This window comes from Leucoraja erinacea, chromosome 16, assembly GCF_028641065.1.
Source record: "Leucoraja erinacea ecotype New England chromosome 16, Leri_hhj_1, whole genome shotgun sequence".
Taxonomy (NCBI): domain Eukaryota; kingdom Metazoa; phylum Chordata; class Chondrichthyes; order Rajiformes; family Rajidae; genus Leucoraja; species Leucoraja erinaceus.
The window spans coordinates 1,481,982-1,508,539 of record NC_073392.1 but is presented as its reverse complement, the minus strand read 5'-3'; the positions used below and the strand labels follow the sequence as shown (position 1 = coordinate 1,508,539).

Here is a 26,558-nt window from a genome sequence, read left to right as displayed (position 1 = left end):
TTTGCGCGTTTGCTCGAGAGTTCTATCATGAATGGCATTGGAGTTGCGTGTGATGGCAATGTGAGTGTGTCCATTAAATCAGTTCCTCGCTGAGCTCTGCATCTCCCTCCTGCTTCCACCGCTCGAGATGCTTTCACTGAGATATGTTTGAAATGCCGGAGCAATGTGGAGCGTCTGTGCAGTCATGCTGCATTACAGGCTCTGGTGGCAAGCCCTGTATAGTTTGCAAACCCTTGGAGGCACGGACTGCTCTCTTTGATCAACCATCTCCTGTCAGGCTAAAATGCATGTCCAATTTTAGGGGCTTCAATCCAAAACTTTTCATCTCCAGAAAATAATATATTTGATGTCAGTCAGCCAAAATAAAGTAAGATGCTGGTGCAGATTTTTTTTTTAGTAAAAGATAAAAAGCCTTGTGATATCCGGGCTGGTGCTGGTGTATTGAGAAGCAGCAGCAGTGTTGACGTGCAGGAGCCCATTGTGAGATGGCCCTCGTTGGCACAAGAGCACCCGCTGCCACGGGAGATTTGATGCTGCACGCCTGCAGTAACCAACGCAAGGGAGCGTGTTTATAGCTGCAACAAAGCTATAGAGGTCGGTGGCAACGTTAATAATAATAATGGATGGGATTTATATAACACCTTTCTAGATACTCAAGGCACTTTACATCGCATTATTCATTCACTCCTCAGTCACACTCGGTGGTGGTGAGCTACTTCTGTAGCCACAGCTGCCCTGGGGCAGACTGACCACGGGAAGCGTGGCTGCTAATCTGCGCCTACAGCCCCTCCGACCACCACCAGTCATTCACACACATTCACACACAGGCAAAGGTGGGTGAAGTGTCTTGCCCAAGGACACAACGACAGTATGCACTCCAGGCGGGATTCGAACCGGCTACCTTCCGGTCGCCAGCCGAACACTTAACCCAATGCACCACATGTCGACCTGAACGTTGCAGGAAGATGGTACATTACACCCAGAGAGCAGATCTCAACTACTCTCTACCTCATTGGTGACCCTCAGACTAGCTTTGATCGCACTTTAAGACACAGAAAGCTGGAGTAACTCAGCAGGATAGGCAGCATCTCCAGAGAGAAGGAATGGGTGATGTTTCGGGTCAAGACCCTTCTAGAATCCGAAAAGTCACCCATTCCTTCTCTCCAGAGATGCTGTTACTCCAGCATTTTGTGTCTATCTTTGGTTTAAACCAGCATCTGCAGTTCCTTCCTACACATTTGATCGGACGTTACTGACTATCTTGCACTAAACGTTATTCCCTTACCATTTATCATCTATACACTGCAAATGGCTCGATTGTAATCATGTATTGTCTTTCCGCTGACTGGATAGCACGCAACAAAAAGTTTTTCACAGTACCTCGGTACACGTGACAATAAACTCAACTGAATTACAGTACAGGAACAGGCACTTCGGCCCACAATATCTGTGCCGAACATGATGCCAAGCCTATATCTTGTCAAACTTCACATAATCCTTATCCATCCTTTCCCTGTACTTCCATGTGTCTATCCACAATCCTCTTAAATGCCACTATTGTATCTGGCTCCACCACCATCTCTAGCAACGCATCCCAGTCACCCACCACCCTCAGTGTAACATCAAACCTGTCCCACACATCTCCTTTACATCTTGCTCCTCTCACCTTAAAGCTATGCCCTCTATTATTTGATTCATCCATCCTGGGAACAAGGTTCTGACTGTCTACTCTATCTATACCTCTTCCCACACTCTCTCATTCCAGAGAAAACAATCCAAATCTGTGCAACCCCTCCTCATAGCTAAGACCCTCCAATCCCGGCAACCTTCTGGTGAACCTCTTGTGCTCCCTCTCTGCATCCTCCCTGCAATGGGGGTGTCCAGAACAGTGGTCAATATCCTTGCTCCTTGGCTCAACGTATATTCCACACTCTGCTTCACAATGACGTTCTTCACAACAAACGGCAGAAAACCAGAAGAGGAAATGGCCCATCCATTAAATAAATCTGCAGAAGAGTCCCGACATGAAATGTCATCTGTCCATTGCTTCCGCAGATGCTGCCTGACCTGCTGGGCTCCTCCAGCACTTTGTGTTTTGTTGATGAAAAGACCCAGCCATTGAAGAAGTGCAGAGTCCAATGGGAAGGATGCAAGGCCAATGTTGAGGGAGGTATCTACTTCTTCCCATTACACACAGTGTTTCCAGTCAGTGGGAATATACAGAGCATTAAAATGCCCTATTGGTCAAAGACTAGTGTCAACCACAGTGAAGATAGCCATCTTGATAGATTCCACCGACATAATGTCTGGCCTGTTCTGTGATGCAGGAGCAGACCCCTCCCCCATCTGCCGACAAGTTCACCACCGTCACTGCCCACACTATCACCATGGGGGGAGGAGCGTGGCAGCAACTCAAATGCAGGGGTGGCTCCAGTTTAGTGCAGTCTACTCTAGAGATAGTGCGGAAACAGGCCCTTCGGGCTACCGTGTCCGTGCCGACCAGCGATCCCCGCACGCTAACACTGTCCTACACACAATAGGGACAATTTACAATTAAACCTGTACATCTTAGTGTGAGAGGAAACTGGAGCATGAAACTGAGGACCTGTTCTGGTGCTGTGCTGTTCCATGTTCTCGGTTCTATGTTCTAATGTTCCAACTGATTGATCACTCCAGGTTGATGGTGTCGAACCGCAGAAACAAAGTTAACAAACGTGGAGACTGATTTAGTCCCAATTGTCTGAAGCTATTTCACACTGGGACGAGCAGCTATCATTGTGTGCTTTATTTCATTGAGGCATGTCTTCTGGTGGCTATTTCAAGAAGAGCCTGAAGGTCACAAAGAGCAGGAATGAACTGCAGATGCTGGTTTAAACCAAAGATAGACACAAAATGCTGGAGTAACTCAGCGGGACAGGCAACATCTCTGGAGAGAAGGTGTGGGTGATGTTTCGTGTCGAGACTGATTAATCTGTAGAAGGGTCTCGACCTGAGACATCCCCCATTCCTTCTCTCTAGAGATGCTGCCTGTCTATCCCGCTGAGTTACTCCAGCATTTTGTGTCTATGAAGATCACAAATGTCTCCACTGCTTGACCAGTGGGAGGCGCTGGATCTGTTCCCATGCAAACGCATGGGTGCTAAGTAGCCATTGAATGAAACACTTGAAAACAAAACAGTGTTTATATTTTGTGAAATGTTTGCTTTGAGATGAGAGTGTTTAAAAATTCTCCCAGTTTACTATTTTGCCAGCTGCACAACAATTGCAAACTAGATGCAATAATTACTATAATGTAAAATCCACAATCATATCATGAATAAATATTACTTCATTGGCATATTTGCAATTTCATTATGAAATATTGACCCGTTTATGTCATTTTCAATAAATACTCCTTAGTAATAGTGTTGAGTATATACTTCAAAGGATAAAAGATCAGTGATGCTACACGAAATATAACGGAAATAACCAGATTACTCGATCATTATTTGTGTGGTCACGGTAGCACAGCAGTAGAGTTGTTGCCTTCCAGCGAGACCCGGCTTCGATCCCGACTACAGGTGCTGTCTGTGTGGAGTTTGTACGTTCTCCCCGTGATCTGGGTGGGTTTTCTCTGAGATCTTCGGTTTCCTCCCACACTCCAAAAACGTACAGGTTTGCAGGTTAATTGGCTTGGTAAATGTAAAAATTGTCCCTAGTGTGTGTAGGATAGTGTTAATGTGTGGGGGTCGCTGGTCGGCACGGACTTGGTGGGCCGAAGGGCCTGTTTCCACGATGTATCTCTAAACTAAACTAAACTAAATTATCTTCTGATATATTTTTGGATTGATTTAAAATTCATCGCATTTCCCAAATAATGATTGGGATTCCATTTGTTCCTTGGTCACTCGCACGCCTTGCTCACGCAGCTAATCACACAGAAATATCAGTACGATATTTCTACACAAGCTGTTCTTTACTGGGTCTAGTGAGGGCTACTCTGCCTCTATTCCATCCACCATCACCATCACCTGAGGTGGGGCCACATGGAGCGAATTTGTTGAGATGTTCTGACAGCTACATTCCACCACTGGTCCTGCAGTAGGTTGGGGAGAGGGTCAGACCCAGGGCATATCTACAGTTGCCTGGTGGTCTTGGCAAACTTGGAGCAGTATTTAATATCCAGTAGAAAGCTAATAAGTAAAATCACTGGACCCTAAGGGTAACTAAAGTATTACGGGAGGAATTTCTTTTATATTCTTAAAATAAATAAAAGACCTACAGAATTAATCTGCCATTTGAAGCGCACTTATATGAAATCCACAATGCTTGAGGAAATATTTTGTTCTCTTTGATCCATGAGACGGGCACGCTATTAGTCACTGTCTTTGTGGTTAAAGAGGTAAAGCTCAGGCTACAGGAAAAGGGAAAGATTTGTAGATTCGAGGGACCTACAGGTGATGGAAGCTTCAGCACAATACAAAGTGCTGGAGTAACTCAGCGGGTCAGGCAGCATCTGTGGAGAACATGGATAGGTGACGTTTCACGGAGTGCTGGAGTAACTCAGTAGGTCAGGCAGCATCTGTGGAGAACATGGATAGGTGATGTTTCACGGAGTGCTGGAGTAACTCAGTAGGTCAGGCAGCATCTGTGGAGAACAGAGCTCGGTTACGCAACTTGGACGGCATGGACAAATTGGGCCAAAGGGTCTGTTTCCGTGCTGCAGAGCTACATGAGTCCATGGCATTATAATCAGTGTCCTCACATTGCCATTGGTGAGAAAGTAGGAAAATACAGCACAGGACCTTCAGCCCACAATGACTGTGCTGAACATGATGCCAAGACCATGACGTATCTATCTGTACATATGCATGCATATCTATGTGCCTATCCAAAAGCCTCTTAACTATCTATCACCTCTATCACCACCCCGGCCAGCACGTTCCAGGCACCCACCACCCTCTGTGTAAAAAAATATTCTCCTTTAAACTTTGCCTCGTTCACCTTAAAGCTCTGTCCTGTAGTTAAACATTTTTCACACAGAGAGTAGTGAATCTCTGGAACTCTCTGCCACAGAAGGTAGTTGAGGCCAGTTCATTGGCTATATTTAAGAGGAAGTTAGATGTGGCCCTTGTGGCGAAAGGGATCAGGGGGTATGGAGAGAAGGCAGGTACGGGATACTGAGTTGGATGATCAGCCATGATCATATTGAACGGCGGTGCAGGCTCGAAGGGCCAAATAGCCTGCTCCTGCACCTAATTTCTATGTTTCTATATTTCTATGTGGAGGTGTGAGGAGCATAGGCTTTAATTTGCCCAACAAACACAACAGTGAAGCTTGCTGAATCATTTATTTTGGGTCTCACCGTCTGGTGGAAGATTGAGGTGATGGAAGGTCTCAACCATTAAGTGTTTTGCCCAAAAGTGAAGAAAATCTGACCTTCCCCGACCTCTCTAATTGTGGAGCCAGCAACAAACTGCAGCCGATGCTTCGTACCTGCCTTATCAACCAGTTATCACTGAGCTGCAGGAGTAAGCTTTTACATCAGAATGATAGACACAAAACGCTGGAGTAACTCAGAGGGACAGGCAGCATCTCTGGAGAAAAGGAATGGGTGACGTTTTGGGTTGAGACCCTTCTTCAGACTAAGAGTCAGGGGCGAGGGAGACACAGAGATATGGACGGGTAAGGTGTGAAAATGAGAGATCAAAGGGGACGAGGTTCGAGGAAAATGTAGAATCGATCATTGTTAGCTAGGGGAAGTTGACAACGAAGTGTACAATGATAAAATGTAATCAGGTGGTCAGTCAGACTGGTGGGAGAACTATGATGGGGGAGGGATGGAGACAGATGGAAAGCAAGAGTTACTTTAAGTCAATATTTTTACAATGGACAGCTAAATGACAGTTTTGGATAAGTGAGCTCAGCATCCAACATTAGAATTGGAACCTTTACAGCTGGCCTTTTGAATGTGCGATTCAGGGTGATGGCCTTTGCTGACAGGACATGAGAAGATGGTACTGCATCTTTCTAAATGCCTGCAGCTTAGTTGTGGTAAAGACTCCATTCTGCAATGCCAGAATTTTGATCCAGTTTCTTTGACCGGGTGGCACCGCGGTAGAGCTGCTGTATTCCAGCGCCAGTGACCCGGGTAGGATCCTGACCATGCGTGCTGTCTGTGCGGAGTTTGCACGTTCTCCCCATAGGTTTCCTTCGGGTGCTCCGGTTTCAATCCCACACTCCAAAGATGTACAGGTTTGTAGGTTAATTGGCTTGGTATAGATGTAAATTGTCCCTAGTGTGTGTAGGATAGTATTAGTGTGTCGGCACGGACTTGGTGGGATGAAGGGTCTGTTTCCGTGCTGTATCTCTAAACTAAACTAAACATAGAGCATAGACTTCAGCCCACCGTGTCAGCCCATCTTGACTATGATGCTAATTTAAACTAATCCCATCCGTCTACACGACTCATATCCCTCTGAAGATAGACACACAAAATGCTGGAGTAACTCAGCGGGACAGGCAGCATCTCTGGAGAGAAAGAATGGGTGACGTTTTGGGTCGAGACCCTTCTTCCTATCTTTCTGTTCCCTGCATGCTTATATGCCAGACTACAAACCTGTTAAACGTTGCTACTGTATCTCCTTCCACCACCTACCCTGGCAGCATGCTCCAGTGTAAATCTTGTAAATCTCCTTTACACTTTCCCTCTCAGCTTAAACCCTTAATGCCCTTTAGTTTTTGACGCCTCCAGTCTGCGAAAGATAGCTCTTCGTCAGGCATTCCAGGAAAGAAACCAGTTTAGATTTCTCGTCCAAAGCGTTAACTGCTATTTCCTTCCGCAGATGCTGCTTGAGAGGTTGAGTTCTTCCAGCATTTGTAGTTTTTTGTTTCAAGTTCCATCATCTTGAGTTTTACTTGATTTCCATTTTTCTTCACCCATTCAAGAGGACAATCTTAAATATTCTTCAAACTAAACCTCCTTTCACATGACTGTATCGCAGAGTGTGTGGTTCTATGTTTCACGATACAGGTGACTCCAAGTGTAATACAACGGAAATGTCCAATCATAAACCAATCATCATGTTGAAATGTTTCCATGTGTATTCAGTAACATCGACAAGACGGCACGGTGGCGCAGCGGTAGCGTTACCGTTTTGCAGCGCTTACAGAGCCAGGGACCCGAGTTCGATCCTGACTACAGGTGCTGTCTGTACACAGTTTGTACGTTCTCCCCGTGACCTGCCTGGGTTTTCTCTGGGTGCTCCAGTTTCCTCCCACACTCCAAAGATGTGCAGTTTTGTGGGCTAATTGGCTTGGAATAAATGTTAAAACATTGTCACTAATGTGTGTAGGATGATGTAGGCGTGGACTCGATGGGCTGAAGAGCCTGTTTCTGTGCTGTATCTCTAATAATATAAACTAAACTAAACATGACTTACTATTGGCACTAACATTTATTGACTTCATTATGGAAGGTTCTGTTGCCATTTCCCAATTAGCTTCAGAATGAACAAGTGATGGTTATAATAAATGACAAAGTCATCAGCTCAATACTGCAGTGAATAATCTACTGAGGAACAGCATGTGGAAAAGAAAAGATTACCCAGTTAGCATGAACTTGGCACAAACACACGTTCTTGGTGTGCAATTAATAATCATATACGGTGACCTTCACTGCAAAAAGAATCTAATCTATGCTTGAAACTTTGACAAGTTCATGCTGGTATCATGATGATGGCATCTGCTCAGCCACTGCTCTGCTGGCTGGTGGGCCATGGAAAGTTCCCATTACCCAGAGGGAATGTACAGTTATTGAAAATCCCTCAAGGTCACGAGCAGAGGGGAGGTTCTAATTCCAATAACTCAGCGTACAAATTCATAAATATATTGTGGTATCAATCCATCCTCATAACTGTCTCTTCCCAGTGGTAGGAGCTGGGGATTGAGTAACAGTAGGAGGTGACTCCTCTCCCACCTGTCAGTGCGGGCTGGGGAAAGCACCATTATGCCTGGAAGTCCGTGCATGGCATTTGGGCCATTTCTCATAGACGTAGTCAAGCACCGACATAAATCACTGCGCTAGGAGCTCGCTCTGGGTTCCGCAGATTCACATGCTCTCTCCCCGAGAGAAACAGCGGATTTAGAATCTGTCAGAGGCTTTAAAGTTGATTCTCAGGATTAATGGCATTATTTTAGATGTACTTCATACAAACTGCCAAGTCAGTAAAATTCATGTAAGAATGCAAGATCAAGGCACAGCTAAACGTTTCACCATGCACAATCATAAGATCATAAGATTATAAGTGATAGGAGCAGAATTAGGCCATTCGGCCCATCAAGTCTACTCCGCCATTCAATCATGGCTGATCTATCTAACCCCATTCTCCTGCCTTCTCCCCATAACACCTGACTCCCATACTGATCAAGAATCTATCTATCTCTGCCTTAAAAATACCCACTGACTTGGCCTCCACAGCCTTCTGTGGTAAAGAATTCCACAGATTCTCCACCCTCTGACTAATGAAATGTCTCCTCATCTCCTTCCTAAAGTAACCTCCTTTAATTCTGAGGCTGTGACCTCTAGTCCTAGACTCTCCCACTAGTGGACACATCCTCTCCACATCCCCTCTATCCAGGCCAAAAGGTCAGCAGTTATTTGTGATCGCCTGTAAATGCTATAAAATGTCAATGTAATGATCTATAAATGGTTCAATGTATAAAATGTTTCATTGTGTACAACCAGATGATTGTAAATCTAGCTCTGAGTGAGTTATTGATCATAAAATGTAAATCTAATTCAATTTTCAAATAGGCAAACGACACCACCATTGTGGGCCGTATATCAGATAATGATGAGACGGAGGTACACAAAAAAGCTGGAGAAACTCAGCGGGTGCAGCAGCATCTATGGAGCGAAGGGAATAGGCAACGTTTCGGGCCAAAACCCTTCTTCAGGTCTGATACCTCCAATTTTCCAGCATCTGCAGTTCCTTCTTGAACAACATGATGAGACGGAGTACAGGAAGGAGATTGAGAACCTTGTGTTCTGGTGTCGAGACGACCTTTCTCTCATTGTCAGCAAGACAAAGGAGATAGTGATTGACTTCAGGAAGCAAAGCAGTACACATACTCCAGTTTGCATTGACAGTGACCAAGTAGAGATGGTCGAAAACTTCAAATTCCTAGGAACAATATCACCAACAACTTCTCCTGGAACACCCATATTGAAGCAACGACCAAGAAGGCACACCAAAGCTTTCGTACTTCCTTACAGGTTCAGCATGTCCCCGACAACTCTCACCAACTTCTACTGTCCCTTTTTCATCTGTGCATTAATTGTATTGAATTCTGTATTTACTTTGTGTACTAGTCATGTCTCTACTATTTATTTCATTCCCCTTACATGTTTTTCCTCTACCTGCTAAATTTTTGTAAGGTGTCCTTGAGACTCTTGAAAGGCGCCCATAAATAAAATGTATTATTATTGTTATTACAGATGCACCATAGAAAGCATTTTATCAGTATGCATCACAGCTTGGTTTGGGAACAGCTCCATCCAAGACGGCAAGAAATTATTGATGCAGCCCAGACCATCACACAAACCAACCTCCCTTCCATTGACTCCATCCACACCTCACGTTGCCTTGGCAAGGCCAGCAGCATCATCAAGGACCAGTCACACCCTGGCCACTCCCTCTTCTTCCCTCTCCCATCAGGCAAAAGGTGAAAACACACAAATCTAGATTCAGGGACAGTTGCTTCCCGGCTGTTATCAGGCAACTGAATCATCCTACCACAACCAGAGAGCGGTGCAGAACTACTATCTACCTCTGGTGACCCTCGGACTATCTTTGATCAGACTTTGCTGGCTTTACCTTGAACTAAACGTTATTTCCTTATCATGTATCTACACACTGTACACGACTCGATTGTAATCATGTATTGTCTTTTCACTGACTGGATAGCACGCAACAAAAACTTTTCACACTGTACCTCGTTACACGTGACAATAAATTGAACTGAAACTGAATCTGAAACTAGAAGCTCAAGATACGAGCTAATTTTGAAAATTCATCAATGCTGATAAATCTATATTAAAATGCAGTGTGTGGGAATTGTGACTAACTGCTGGAATCAATGCAGCTCATAGGTTAATGATCCAATATTAATCACACTGCCACAAAGGGCAAGATGGAAATACAATGCTTTTTAAGAGCGATGCTGTACTTAATATAACATTTTCAAAGCGTGATACCTTATTGAGTCAATCAATGTGACTAAATGCATTGTATGGTGACGCATTGGACCAGAGGACATAGGTTTAAGGTGAAGGGGAAAAGATTAATAGGAATCTGAGGGGTAATATTTTCACACAAAGGGTGGTGGGTGTATGGAATGAGCTGCCAGAGGAGGTAGTTGAGGCTGGGACTATCCCATCGTTTAAGAAACAGTTAGACAGGTACATGGATAGGACAGGTTTGGAGGGAAATGGACCAAGTGCAGGCAAGTGGGACTAGTGTAGATGGGACATGTTGGCCGGTGTGGGCAAGTTGGGATAAAGGGCCTGTTTCCACGCTGTGTCACTCTATGACTCTATCTTCACACACGATAGTCACAATATCGTCACACATTATTCACACCCCATCTTCACACCATGTACACACAATTATCTGTCTTTAGAACTGTATATATATTCACACGCCCGATTCACACTCCTGCATGTGACTGGTTCCTACATGTGCAGAGAGATCATTTCATAACCATATAATAACAGCGTTAAAGCTCCTCCTGCAGGCAGCAAAGATTAACCAGCAGTGCGGAGATGATTGTAACGTCCACTGTTCATTAGAACCCATGTTAGTGGACGCGCGTTCAGTGAACCAGCAAAGCATCAGGTATAGCGTAGAAACATAGACAATTGGTGCAGGAGCAGGCCATTCGGCCCCTCGTGCCAGCACCGCCATTCAATATAATCATGGATGAACATCCACAATCAGTACCCCATTCCTGCTTTCTCCCCATATCCCTTGATTCCGTTAGCCCGATGAGCTAAATCTAACTCTCTCTTGAAAGCATCCAGTGAATTGGCCTCAACTGTCGTCTGTGGCAGAGAATTCTACAGATTCACAACTGTCTGGGTGAAGAAGGGCAAGGTGACTATTGCCCACCACCCTCTCTCAGCTTAGTTGTCCTCTGTGTATCTGGAAGTAGCTGGAGAGCAGCAAGAGCATTCATCGCCACAGACGGCTGTGGAGGCCGACAATGGATATGTTCAGACACAGGTTGATGGTTTGCTGGTTAGGTTCCGAGACACTTGGGGAAGGTGGCAAAAGGCACAACTGAAAATTCTGAGTTTTAGCCCAGCAATACTGGGCTCCATGCGTGCTAATCACAACGGCATCAGGCATGACATGGCGAAGCAATCTCAAAACCAATGGATCACATCAAGTGTCCCGACCTGAAACATCACCTATCCATGGCCTCCACAGATGCTGCCTGATCCACCGAGTTTCTCCAGCACTCTGTGCTTTGCTGAAGATTGCAACATGATCAGAGACCCACACCACCCTGGCCACACAATCACTTCACCCTTGCCATCGGGAAGAAGGTACAGATACCTGAAAACTGTAACGTCCAGGTTCAGGAACAGTCCCTTCCCTATAGCCATCAGGCTTTTAAACGCAAACACCTCCAAATAAGCTCTGAACTACATAGACTATTGTTGTTATTATTATTGCATTATTATTGTTTGTTTGACTTGCTCCAGAACAAACAGCAACACTACCCAGGCCATTCACTGTACCTCGGTACACGTGACAATAAACTCAACTCAACTCCAGCACACTAAGATGGACCCAAAAAGCTGGAGTAACTCAGCGGGTCACTACACCCACATATCCATGGTATATTTGTTCAGAATAACACTGGGGACATTAAATGACCAAAACTGGCACCCTAAAAAAAACACAATGTTTGGGAAACTATTAGGATTGAAAGTTGATAGAAGCCCAGCACTTGCTCACCTTAAATCAGACAGCAGCCATTGAATCACTAGAGTACTTGCTTACTTGTGGATGTGAACAGGGCAAAGGACAAATCATAAATATTCACAGGATATATGTCTGAAGAAGGGTTTCGACTCGAAACGTTGCCTATTTCCTTTGCTCCATAGATGCTGTCTCACACGCTGACTTTCTCCAGCATTTTTGGCCACCACAGGATATATTAAGTTTACTAAAAGCAAACCTGTATCCCGAAAACCTGTATTTACAACACCGCCTGCTATAAATTAAATACAATCAGTCCCAGAGTCGTACAGCAAAGAAATAGGCCTTTCGGCCCAACTCTTCCATGCCAGCCAAGATGCCCCTCCAAGCTAGTGCCATTTGCCCGCATTTGGTCCATATCTCTCCAAATCTTTCCTGTCCACCTACTGTCCAAGAGGCAACATTCAGGCATGGTCTGGTAAGTTGCAGGTAGCATAGAAACATAGAAAATAGGTGCAGGAGTAGGCCATTCCGTGCTTCAAGCCAGCACCATTCAATATGATCATGGCTGATAATCCAAAATCAGTACCCCGTTCCTGCTTTTCCCCATATTGGGGGTACATATTTCCCCTTGATTCCATAGTATTCATACCAGAGATGTACCTGGCAATGGCCATCTCCACAAGCAGTTTGCCAACTGCACAGAAACCTTTCAACCAGTTCAGAAACAGAAGCATTCACTAATAACCCGTTCACTGAATCATTACACGATATATCAAAATAATACATGATTGTGAAAACAACACCATGAAATAATCCCACACAATTAATTGACTAAGTATGTGGCAATCATAGGTTGATATCTTGACTGTTAGACAATAGACAATAGGTGCAGTAGTAGGCCATTTGGCCCTTCGAGCCGAAAGATACAGCATGGAAACAGGCCCTTCATCCAAGCAAGTCCATCGCCACCGTCAATCACAGGCCCACACTAGTTCTGTGTTATCCCACTTTCTCATCCACTCCCTACACAAGGGGGAATTTACACAGGGTCAATTAACCTACAAACCCGCACGTCTTTGGGATGTGGGAGGAAACCGGAGCACCCGGAGGAAAGCCTCGTGGTCACGGGGAGAACGTGCAAACTCCTCAAAGACAGCGTCCAAGGTCAGGAATGAACCTGGATCTCTGGTGCTGTGAGGCAGCAGCTCTACCCGCTGCGCCACTGTGCCGCCCCTTGAATCCTTGGCTGTACTCTCTGGTAATGTTGTAGGAAGGAACTGCAGATGCTGGTTTAAACAGAAGATAGACGCAAAATGCCGGAATAACTCAGCGGGACAGGCGGCATCTCTGGAGAGAAGGAATGGGTGACATTTCGGGTCGAGACCCTTCTTCAGTCTGAAAGTCACAGGAAAGGGGAGATGTAGACGATGATGTAGAGAAATATAGAACTTCTCTCCACAGATGCTGCCTGTCCCGCTGAGTTACTCCAGCACTCTGTGACTATCTGGTGATGTGTTTGTTATGATGAGGTGGAGTGGAGGCATTCTACCCCAGACAAAATAAGTCAAATGTAGAAGGGAGTTTGCGTCCAAATGCATTCCCTGAAGGCTGATGGCGTGTGGATCTTTGATGGAGCACCAAGTCACCACTGCTTCAACATGCCCGGTACAGGTACTCACATTTTAACGGAGACCCACAATTATATAATCAATGTATGGGCAGGTTGGAGCTTGATGATGATTACTTTAGATATTCACCTAGTAGATTAGTTTGAGTCTGCAAGAGTTTGCAGAGGGTGGCACGGTGGTGCAGCGGTAGAGTTGCTGCCTTAGGGCGCTTGCAGAGCCAGAGATCCGGGTTCGATCCCGACTAGGGCTGCAGTCTGTATGGAGTTTGTACATTCTCCCTGTGACCTGCGTGGGTTTCCTCCGAGATCTTCAGTTTCCTCCCACACTCCAAAGATATACAGGTATGTAGGTTAATTAGCTTGGCAATTGTAAAATTGTCCCTTGTGTGTGTAGGGTAGTGTTGGTGTGCGGGGGATAGCTGGTCGGTGTGGACTCGGTGGGCCAAAGGGCCTGTTTCCATGCTGTATCTCTGAAGTCAATTTAATTAATAATAATAATAATAATAATAATAATAATAATAATATATTTTATTGTCATTGCACATCAGCGCAACGAGATTTGGTTTGCAGCTTCCATCCAATGTCATAACTTAAACAACTAATAAAATTTAGATACCCCGAGAAACATGATTTATTTTAAAAAATGAACAGTAAAACAGTAATACAGTCTAAAGTGCAAATATGTCTGTGCCGGGTCGATGTGTGTGAATACAGTTCATGAGGGGAGGCACTCAGCAGGACCGGTTCAGAGCAGCGATAGCTCTGGGGATATCTGCTCTGGACTGGCACTGCTGAGGCCCCCCCCCACCCCCACCCCCCCAATTCAGTCAATTACGTGGGTTTGTCATTGGCTGGACACAGCCTGCTGGTGGGGAAGCTGGAAGAGAAACTGGAATGGCCTTACTTGTGACAGGCGTCGCAGCTGATAGCTCCCATTGTTTCCTTTATTGTGCGCTCGGACAAGAAGGCAGCGTACTCAGTGTCGCACGGCTGCATAACCTGCTTCCATCTTTGTGCTGCAAGAAAGGTGCAGAAACAATAGCGGAGGTCACGGTGCAGTTCATGGTTATGCTATACAATGTAGGTATGTTATAAAACCTACCTGAATCGTCGTTGAGAATCTGCCCCAGCCCGTGTGTGTGATTTTTGCGCTGTTTAGAGGGGGCGGGTTTAAAACGCGATTTTTACTAGGCTGTTGCAATCGAAAATGTTCAGCCTAGTAAATCATTAACGAAAAATCGCTGAAAGACCCCGTCGCAAAAGGTATTATTAGTTTTTATGGCCTTGTATAATAGTTATAGTAGTTTAAAAATCACTCTCTCAACCCGCAACCTCTCGCAGCCCCAGAGTTTTATAAAGCAAACAATTAAAGGTATGTACCTTATTTTTACATTAAAAGTGGCTTCTTAAGAACCCTGTATATAAAATTTTCTATAGCGAGTAGCTCATTTTGGGCTCTTTATATCCCGCAGTATTTTTCTGGGCATTTGAGGGCACAAATCCAGCACAATGTGAACGTTCTAAATCAGCGCGTTCACAGGATCCCACTAGAAAGCTGATTTTAAATAGACTTTAATTTACAGCAATTGAACACTAAATTCCTTCCATGTGGCCTATAAATTGATGTAAATGAGATTTAAAAATCATGTTTTATTGTGAATTATTTGTGAATATTATTTGGACACGTAATGTTAATCATTTATTAAGAAATGGATAGATGTTTAGATCTAGTAATTGAAGTTTGAAATTAGCTACAATTGGGTAACTAACTAATTATATACTTTAATTTCAGGTCATCCAAGTAAGATTATTTTATATTTGTTTCAGAATGGTTCAATCTATGATAACTGAAAATTTCATTCAGTTCTCTTAATTTTTAAGAAGGTTATGGGCTTTTGACTGTCCATGATCACAGCTTTTTTGTTATGTCCATAGAAAATCAATAGGGAACAAGATGCTAATTTCAGAGTATGAAAATGGCCATAACTTTTTTATTACTTGAGATATGAAAGTGAATTAGGTGTCAAATTAAACTTATTTTTATGCTTTATCTGATGGGATAAATTGCAGACTTGATTTTTTAAATCTCAAAATTTTGTAACATTGCTATACAATGCTGTGAAACATTAGCCAAGAGTCGGGAGTGTTTAATTGCCACATGTCCCAACAATGGAACGATGCAACTTGCAGCAGCACAACACACTAGTTAACGCAGGTAGAGCCACCACTCATGTTCCAGCCACTGCTGGTCTGGCACCTCCTTCAATCCGGACAACTTTACGAGAGTGCATTTGAAATCTCCGCAAAAAATATGTCGCCTAGGCCGGGTGAGGTGGGCGATCTCCACCTCATCAGGACTTCCACGGCCTATCGGATCGGCGGGTGGAATCTGCCCCTCTGTGGCCGGGGCTCTGGAACTCCGGCCCGGCCGGAGCTGGCGGATCCATTCCCATCGCCGACTTCCACGGCTGACTTTGCGGGCCGGTATCTCACCCCCCCCCCCCCCCCCCCCCCCCCCAGGCCGTGACCTCTGTTGGCCCGGCAACACGGATAATGTAGCAAGATTCTAGAACCAAGGGTCCCGGAAAATGGGTGGTGGACCAGTACATACAGATAATATATAGTAAACAATTAACCACAACAGTAGACAGCACAGGCAGAACATGGTGTTGTGTTAAACAACGTCCATTCCTGCATACCCATGTGTAAAGCCGCCTTAAACGCCACCACCACCTGGTACCCACCATCCTCTGGGGGAAAAACTAGTGGAAAAGAGTTTTTAAAAAGCCCAAAGTCCTTGGTGCATCCAAAGACAGTCCATAGTTCATCTTCAGACGGAAAGGTCTTGACCCGAAACGTCACCCATTCCTTCTCTCTAGAGATGCTGCCTGTCCCACTGAGTTACTCCAGCATTTTGTGTCTGTCTTGGGACTAGTGTAGTTGGTCGGTGTGGGTGAGGTTGGTCGGAGGGACAGTTTCCACGTTGTATGATTCTACGACTGACTTGAACTAATGAGGACCATGTACAATGCATTCCTTTTGCCACCTTGTGGTGGTTCAGTTCCATTGCTCTTCAACTGATAATATTCCCCAGTTGCATGTGAAGATGTAGATGGTATCAGATGTCCACCACTCTCAAATTCAAGCCAGGTGCTCCTCTTTGGTACCAGATTTAGTTTAAAAATAAACTTGATACTTCTAATCTTTATGTCATTCATTACTTTCTTAGAAAATCACTTTGTCAATTTTTCCCCCCAGAAACTGCAATTGTTGAAAAGTGAAATGGGAAAACAGTACAGAAGTTTCATTTTTCATTCAGGAATCATCTGACACTTCCAGCTTCATTCAGTTTCCGTTTACAAAATCTTCTCTTTAAAAAGTTGCCTTCAATAGGATCAATAATTGTAAATGCTCAATTTCCATCATGGTTGCAGACCAATGGACTTCAAAGGCTAAATGGAACCTGCTAAAGAATTTGGACTATCAGTTATACTTCGTATCACAAAGAACCATAGCGGGTAATCTGCATCTTTTATGTTCTCTTGCTGTGAATCATTACTTTGTCTCATTAGTCTCAATACTAATTACAGTAGGAAAGAACTGCAGATGCTGGTTTAAACCGGACAGACACAAAATGCTGGAGTAACTCAGCGGGACAGGCAGCATCTCTGTAGAGAAGGAATGGGTGATGTTCTGGGTCGAGACCCTCCTTCAGACTTGAGTCTCGACCTAAAACGTCACCCATTCCTTCTCTCCAGAGATGCTGCCTGTCCCGCTGAGGTATTCCAGCATTTTGTGTCTACATTCACAGGACTGTGCTCTGAAGCTGACACATGGCTCAGCATTGATGCTCTCCTCTCCAGGATACCCAACGCAGCACGGTAAGTCCCTCTAAGTTACATTAAATTTGTTGTTTGAGAAACGTCTATTGTAGAGCTCTTTTGGATGGGAAGGAGATATTTGAATTGGCTTCACTCCTAATCCCAGAATATTGTTTTTCTCCACATTTTTGATGTGGGTTGAATTTAGACAAAAGCTGCACAAATATGGGATAGTTCACTGACTAATTCTTAGGTTTTTCACCACTTAATTACATAGTTGAGGATGTGGTCATCGAACCCAGCACTCCCCAAAGACCTTGGAGTCTGACTCACTTGTAACCGCTCACAATTTTCAGACGCTCAAGTCAAGATTGTCATATCTAGCAACAATGGAACGATGGAGTTGTTACGTGTAGCAGCATAACAGGTCTTTAAACACAATGCACAGATAATAAAATCATTCAATCAATAGCGCCAATACAGCTGCAAAAATAAACCTGGAAATACTATCAAAATTAACAAGTGTATGAAAGGTGTGAAAGGCTTGGATAGAGTGGATGTGGAGAGGATGTTTCCACTGGTGGGAGAGTCCAGGACCAGAGGGCATAGTCTCAGAATTAAAGGCCGCTCTTTTAGAAAGGTGGTCGGGAGGAACTTCTTTAGTCAGAGGGTGGTGAATCTGTGGAACTCATTGCCACAGAGGGCTTTGGAGGCCAAGTCAGTGGACATGTTTAAGGCAGAGATAGACACATTCTTGATTAGAACAGGTGTCAATGGTTATTGGGAGAAGGGAGGAAAATGGAATTAGGAGGCAGAGATCAGCCATGATTGAATAGCGGAGTAGACTCGATGGGCCAAATGGCCTAATTCTACTCCTATAACTAGTGAACTTGTGAATTTGTGGTGTGCATAGGAGCCCTAAAGAAGATGTTAAAACAGGAAGCGGATTTCAGCAGAAATTCCCTTTGCTTGATTAGCCTCTGTAACTTCAGTGAGAGACAGAGAGAGTCAGTGAAACAACTTTTACCCAGAGAGTTGTGAATCTGTGGAAATCTCTGCCACAGAATGCAGTGGAGGCTAATTCACTAGATGTTTTCAAGAAAGCATTAAATTTAGCTCTTAGGGCTAACGGAATGAAGGGATATGGGGGGAAAGTAGGAATGGGATATAGATTTTGGACGATCAACATGATCATAATGAATGGCGGTGCTGGCTCGTAAGGCCAAATGGCCTGATCCTGCACCTATATTTCTATGTTTCTATGGTTCCAGGTTTTCTGGGATCCTGCTCCCACGTTAGGACAGGCAATCAACAAAAACCATTCCTGACTTCAGGCCCTGGGAGTTTCAATGCGGAGATTAGCGGTGGGACTTCGCTCTGAACAAAGAAGCAGCTGCAGTCCAGAAGCATTGTTCAACATGCAATGTTCTGTGTAGGAAGGAACTGCAGATGCTGGTTTAAACCAAAGATAGACACAAAGTGCTGGAGTAAGTCAGTGGGTCAAGCAGCATCTCTGGAGAACATGGATAGGTGACGTTTTGGGTCAGGTCAGGTGTCTGAAGTAGGGTTCCAACCCGAAACATCACCTATCCAAGTTCTCCACAGATGCTGCCTGACTCGCTGAGTTACTCCAGCACTCTGTGAAATGTCACCTATCAAATATTCTCCACAGATGCTGCCTGACTCGCTGAGTTACTCCAGCATTTTGTGTCTATCTTTTATCTGTAATCTAGCTCAGGTCATAAAGTCTTTGATATTTACATTAACAGGTAGTAACAATTACAAATAATTTGCCAGCATTAGCTGGTAAGTGTTTACAGACTTTATTTTATCTCCCAATTTAATACTGTAGATGATTTTCTCAACTAGGGTTAAGACTGATGTAAAATTTAAGATGAATTCCTTCGACACTCTGAGCTTCAGCCTCTCTTGTTTACAAGAACAACGACTTCAAAGCAGCCAGTCAGGGTATTTGGCTCCATGGACAATATCTCCTCATTGTCACATCTGTCATACTGTTTCATCTACAGTCAAAATCAGTTGTCAGTTTAGTCAGGAATCTCTGTGCATCGACACATGATTAAAGCACCACTGTAAACAAGGCAAATCTGTTTTAAACCTTCTCTAAATCCTTCATAAAGAATTTCTATACTCTGAACTGCGAATGAACCTAGTCTGACACAATTGTGTTCTTTCCATTTGTAAAGCATTAACTGTCGTCTAATATACAATTAATTATTCTAAATTGCTCTGTTTATTCTATTTGCAGGAAGATTGATGGTGGATTATACTTTAGGAGATGAAGGATCTTGACCTAAAATGTACTCTGCCCATTCCCTCCACAGATGCAGCCCGACCTGCTGGGTTCATAGAACATAGAGCATTGTAGCACAGGAACAGGCCCTTCGGCCCATAATATCTGTGCCAAACATGATGCCATGACCAAGTCTTATCTACCTGCACATAATCCATATCCCGACAGTGAACAAGTAGTTGCATGGTACTTGAGTACAGGTGACAATAAACTCCATTCCCTACTAATCCAGCACTTTATGTTTTGCTTCAGACTCCAGAATCTGCCGTCTCTTGTGTTTGTACTTTGAATACGTCCAACATTGAAAGATCGCTCATCAGCTGATCCTACGTTGCACAATGCAATTCAATGGGTTCATTTGTTTAGTTTAGTTTAGAGATACAGCACGGAAACAGGCCCTTCGGCCCATCGAGTCCGTGCAGACCAGCGATCCCCGCAAACTAACACCATCCTACACACACTATGGACAATTTGTTTTTACACTTATACCTACAAATCTGTACATCTGAGGAGTGTGGGAGGAAACCAAAGATCTCGGTGAAAACCCAGGCAGGTCACGGGGAGAACGTACAAACTGTGTACAGACAGCACCCGTAGTCAAGATCCAACTCGACTGTGAGGATGCAACTCCACCATGTCTACACTTGCATTAACTGATGAAGTATTATCTTGTGAAGAGAGGGAGGAACTGCAGATGGTGGTTTAAATCCAAATGCTGGAGTAACTCAGCGGGACAGGTAGCATCTCTGAAGAGAAGGAATGGGTGACGTTTCGGATCTTCCATCTATCTTCCTCAGCATCAAACTGATACGATGCATGTCCATAACTAAACATAAACTTAATGATGTGATTCAACAATGGTTCTCAACTATAAACCGGTTATTTTAATATTGTCATCTGACGATGAGCTGAAGTGGTCTACAAAGGGAAATGTTTACATTTCAAAGCTATCAGTAAGGCATGGAGCTAAAAGTCTCCACATCTTAGTAACCATTAGAAAAACGGCAGTGAATTGGGAGTTGTAACAGGCCTTTTAATTTAAAGCTGGACTTCAAAGACACTGAATAAGGCAGCAAAGTGGCACTAAAATAAACCACAAATGATTGATAGCCCAGCACGGACAATCAAACGATTCACATGCTTATCGTCACGCCCACCAACATTCACTCATTGAAAGAAATTCAAGACATTTTTTGGATAATCTTTGCTTTAAGATTAGCAGGAACAATGAAATGAAGGTGAGGGTTGTTGTAAAATATCAGCTCGGTTCATCTTCATGTCCCATAAAATGTAATTCCATGCTTAAAGTAGTAAGAGTAAACTAGGATGGAAATAAAGATTTTAAATATTTATGCACTGTGATCCACTTTACTATTTGGCATCTGCATTCAATTAGCTTGCTCCTCGTCATGTGGTGTAAGCCTTGTGCATATCTAGTGCAGGTTGGCCACTCTACAAGTCAAGTGTTTTTCTGGAAGTGGTGTGATGCTATCTCCCCTTTACACTCCATGCCTGGACTGCACATTTCCTCATGCAGAGGCCTGGATAGAGTGGATGTGCAGAGGATGCTTCCACTAATGGAATTTAGAAGGATGAGGGGATCTTATAGAAACAAATACAATTATTAAGGGGTTGGACAGGCTAGATGCAGGAAACATGATCCCAATGTTGTGGAGTCCAGAACCAGTGGCCATAGTTTAAGTAGGCCATTTAGGATTGAGATGAAGAAAAATGTTTTTACAGAGGGAGTTGTGAATCTGTGGAATTCTCTGCCACAGAAGGCAGTGGAGGCCAATTCACTGGATGCATTCAAAAGAAAGTTAGATAGAGCTCTTAGGGCTTGCGGAATCAAGAAGTATGGGGAGAAGGCAGGAACGGGGTGCTGATTGTAGATGATCAGCCATGATCACATTGAATGGCGGTGCTGGCTCGAAGGGCCAAATGGCCTACTCCTGCAACGATTGTCTATGTATCTATGTTTCTATGGGGGTCTAGGACCAGAGGGCACAGCCTCAGAATAAATGGACGTTCCTTTATAAAGGAGATGAGGAGTTATTTCTTTAGCCAGAGGGTGGTGAATCTGTGGAATTCATTGCCACAGACGGCTGTGGAGGCCAAGTCATTGGGTATTTTTAAAGCAGAGATTGACAAGTTCTTGATCAGTACGGGTGTCAAAGGTTAGAGGGAGGAGGCAGGAGAATGGGGTCGAGAGGGAGAGATAGGGCAACCATGATTGAATGGCGGAGTAGACTTGATGGGCTGAATGGCCTAATTCTGCACGCATGACCTATGGTCTTATGCTTTAAATTGTTCTAGGAAAGTTGTGAAAACAGATTGATTAAATGTTTGGGTGTAACAGGGTAATGGCAAAGCTACTGTCCATGTGATCCAGGGTCTTGGAACAAAGGGCCTGTCCCACTTGGCCATTGTTTAGGCGACACCCTGCGACTACAACAATGGAATTCGCCCGTGAGCACCGACGACAACGTACGTCACCGTGCGACAAACGGCACCATCCTGGCGACAACCTACAACAACACCTATGTCGGGAGAAGACAAGCTACGACAAGCTCACGGTCGACGATTGTCGCCAAAAAGTTTTGAACATTTCAAAATCCAGCGGCGACCAGAAAAATGCTAAGACTCTTTGGGCGGCTGAGGAGACGACTCACGACCGTACAGGCGACAGACACCCTGGCGACCGTGTGGCCACAGCCTAGTCGCCGGCAGTCGCCTAAAATAATCGCCTGAGTGGGACAGGCCCTTAAGTGATTTCAAAGGTCGTATAGCGCATTTAAATTCAATTGAAAAATGAGACTGATGGGAAAAACAGAGCAGCAGCAGAGGTAAATGAGTTGCCTTTCAAAGAAAGAAACCTGTAATAAAGAACCTGTGTAGCCAAAATATTAGAACTCAGCTTGCACCCATGTAGCTGACAAAGACACCTATCCACAGATGCTGCCTGACCCGCTGAGTTACTCCAGCACTCTGTGAAACGTCACCTATCCATGTTCTCCACAGATGCTGCCTGACCCGCTGAGTTACTCCAGCACTCTGTGAAACGTCACCTATCCATGTTCTCCACAGATGCTGCCTGACCCGCTGAGTTACTCCAGCACTCTGTGAAACGTCACCTATCCATGTTCTCCACAGATGCTGCCTGACCCGCTGAGTTACTCCAGCACTCTGTGAAACGTCACCTATCCATGTTCTCCACAGATGCTGCCTGACCCACTGAGTTACTCCAGCACTCTGTGAAACGTCACCTATCCATGTTCTCCACAGATGCTGCCTGATCCACTGAGTTACTCCAGCACTCTGTGAAACGTCACCTATCCATGTTCTCCACAGATGCTGCCTGACCCGCTGAGTTACTCCAGCACTCTGTGAAACGTCACCTATCCATGTTCTCCACAGATGCTGCCTGACCTGCTGAGTTCTTTAGTTGATACTAACACCTGCTCTTGTAGGTGTCTAAACATGTAAGTAAACTGATCCCAAGAGTAACAAGAATCTGGGAGGTTCAAACAGAAATTACCAGCAATGGTTGATAAATACCTGGCTTAGAACAGATAAATGAAATACTTGTGGCTGTCAGTAAAATGGTGATCAAAGCTTCCCGACCTTTATAAAACCACTTAAGTCTGTAAGTGAAGGAAGTGTGGTACTTGTTTATTGTAATACATGAGATTACAACACGCACACACGCACACAACACTCACATGCACATGTGCACGCACTCACCCACACACACTCACACTTACGCACCCACACACACCCACGCACACACACGCGTACACTCACACACACGCACACTCACGCACACACACACGCACTCACGCACGCACACGCACACTCACGCACCCACATACACGCACTCACGCACGCACACGCACTCTCAGTCACACCCACTCACGCGCACACACACACCCACGCACACGTGCATACACACTCACTCACACGCACACTATCTCACGCACACAGACACACGCTCACACACACATACATTCCTACATGCACACATGCACACGCACTCACACACACGCACGCACACACACACATGTACGCACACGCACATTCACACCCGCACACACATGCTCACACACAGCACAGACACACAAGCGCACATACACAGACATACACACACACAGATACACAGACATACACACGCACACACAAATGCGCATGTACACACACGCGAGTACACACATACCCACCCGTGCGAGTACACACCCACTCATTCTCGGTTGCCGCTCACTTGCCTGATGGTCATTAGGTTTGTGTTATCTCTTCATGCCGCTACCCACACTCATTTTCAATCTTTATGCAATCACCAGCTCAGTCTGACGAGGCAGAAACAGGCCATTGTGAAACCACTGCACCCTCTCGCCGCTCCCTGCTCTTAGTCCATTCACCAACTCACAATCCATCAGGCCACTGCCAGTGCTCTGGGTGTAGCAGTCGTGTCTTGTCTGCCAATATATGACAACATTACCTTTGGTTTATGTTGGAAAGAAAAAGACATTTATTCCATGCTTCACACGATGGACATGTCTGTGGCCTCACAAGATGCAATTGACTCATTCTGCTCTCTACGTCATCCAGGGAACCAACCAGTTAAAAACATGTGACTGCAGAGAACCCTTGAAGCCGATAGACTGAACAAAGGCCAACCATGAGACTAAAACCATCCTCGTTCAGTCGTTATAGAATGATCACTGACAACCTGTCCATCAGACCATTGAAGCAACCCTAACCCTAACACATCCACAGGCACAGAATCATTAGACGGCAGTGGAGGCCACAAGTCAGTGGATATATTTAAGGCAGAGATAGATAGATTCTTGATTAGTACGGGTGTCAGAGGTTATGGGGAGAAGGCAGGAGAATGGGGTTAGGAGGGAGAGATAAATCAGCCATGATTGAATGGTGTAGACTTGATGGGCCGAATGGCCTAATTCTGCTCCTATCACATGAACATATACTAGCCAGAACTTATATTCATACCATCGCCACTGAGTCTTCTTTGACACCCAATGACAAACTATCATCAAGTGTGTGCTGAAAATCAGGAAAATCTTACATCAGGATTTGGGATTTTCATATCTCAGTGGAGAGGGTGGTAAAGAAAGGTTTTGGCACATTGGCCTTCATCAGTCAGGGAATGGAGTATAGATGTTGGCACGTTATGTTACAGATGTACAAGACGTTGGTGATGAGGATTTGGAATATAAAAGCCCTGCCCCACGGTTCATTCAAGAGTACTCCCCGAGTTTGCCCTGATTCCAACTGGGAGATTTACGATAATGGCCACTCGTCGGTACTTGGGTCTATCGTAGACATTATTCTACATGTTGAAAAAACTTCACGAGTTTTCCCAAGTACCTGCCGTTAGTGAGTCTTCCCGAGTACCTGCCGTTAGCGTTACGAGCCGCTAAGAGACGTCCCCGAGCTCCGTACCCACTACGTTCATTCTACGTGCTTACCACGAGTTTGATTTTTTTGAATGAACCCGTACAGTGGGATAGGGCCATTATGTTCAGCTTTGGTCACCCTGCTATGGGACTGAGCTGGAAAGGTGCAGAGAAGATGTAACAAGGATGTTGCCAGGACTCCAGGGTCCAGGCTACAGGGAGAGGTTGGGCAGGCGCAGGAGGATGAGCAGTGATCTTATAGATGTGTACAAGAACATGAGAGGTATAGGGTGAATACACAGTCCTTATCCCAGGGTAAGAGAATCAAGAACCAGGGACATAGGTTTATGGAGAGGGGGTAAAGATTTATTGGAAACCTGAGCGGTAACCTTTTCACCTGGAGAGTGGTGGATATCTGGAACGAGCTGCCAGAGGAGGTGGTTGAGGAAGGTACTATAACAGCATTTGTACAGTGCATGGATAGAAAAGAGAAATTGGACCAGCTTAGGTTGGGCATCTTGGTCAGCATGGAGAGGTCGGGCTGAAGGGCCTGTTTCCGTGCTGTACGACCAGGGCTCGGATCCATGTCACTGAGGGGACGTGACACACTGACACAGTTTAATGGAAAGACTGTTTGCAGATGACAATTCAACTCTGCAGACACAGTCTTCAAACTTACCCTGCACTGTGAAGTCAGAATTCCACCAACTGCACAGATTGAATTCCACCAGAAATCTAGCAATAAAAAAAACAAAACAAAATACATTTGTTAGGAGGCCGATAAAAATCACATCACTGTGGCACTTATTCAAACGTCTGCAGTGGTCATATTTCCACAGCCATTTGTCAGTTTTCTTTGTAACATGGCACAATGTAACGAGTTATTGAGTCGCTTTTTATGTTAAGCTCCTCTTAATATATTTTTGTGTGAATAATATATAAACCAGTTACTTATAATTCTACCAGTCAGAAGCAATTTTCCCCTCTGAACATGTCAAAGGTTAGAGGAGACCAGATGGAAGTATATCAACTTATGAGAAGCAGAGATAGTCAGAACCTTTCATCTCAGGGGGGGGGATTCAAATACCAAAGGGCATAGTATTAAGGTGAGAGGGCCAAAGCTTAAAGGAGATGTGCGGGGCAAGTTTTTTAAACAGAGGGTGGTGGGTGCCTGGAATGTGTTGCCAGGGGTGGTGGTGGAGGCAGATATGACTAGGGGTGTTTAAGAGGATTTTAGATAGGAACATGGATATGTAGGGAATGGAGGGATATGGATTATAGAAAACATAGAAAAATAGATGCAGGAATAGGCCATTCGGCCTTTGAGCCAGCACTGCCATTCAATATGTTCATGGCTGACCATCCAGAATCAGAACCCCGTTCCTGCTTTCTCCCCATGTCCCTCGATTC

The 26,558-nt window shown here is 44.7% G+C and overlaps 1 protein-coding gene across 3 annotated transcripts in view; it reads right to left on the bottom strand.

The window, feature by feature from the left end:
• cacna2d3a (calcium channel, voltage-dependent, alpha 2/delta subunit 3a) overlaps positions 1-26,558 on the bottom strand; it is a 412,076-nt gene that overhangs the window by 26,470 nt on the left and 359,048 nt on the right. For all 3 annotated transcript variants that reach the window (XM_055647516.1, XM_055647518.1, XM_055647517.1), the window contains 2 exons: positions 25,828-25,883; positions 14,504-14,615 (listed from right to left, as the gene is read on the bottom strand). In XM_055647516.1, the coding sequence (XP_055503491.1) occupies positions 14,504-14,615; positions 25,828-25,883 (168 nt within the window). The remainder of the gene's footprint in view (positions 1-14,503; positions 14,616-25,827; positions 25,884-26,558) is intronic.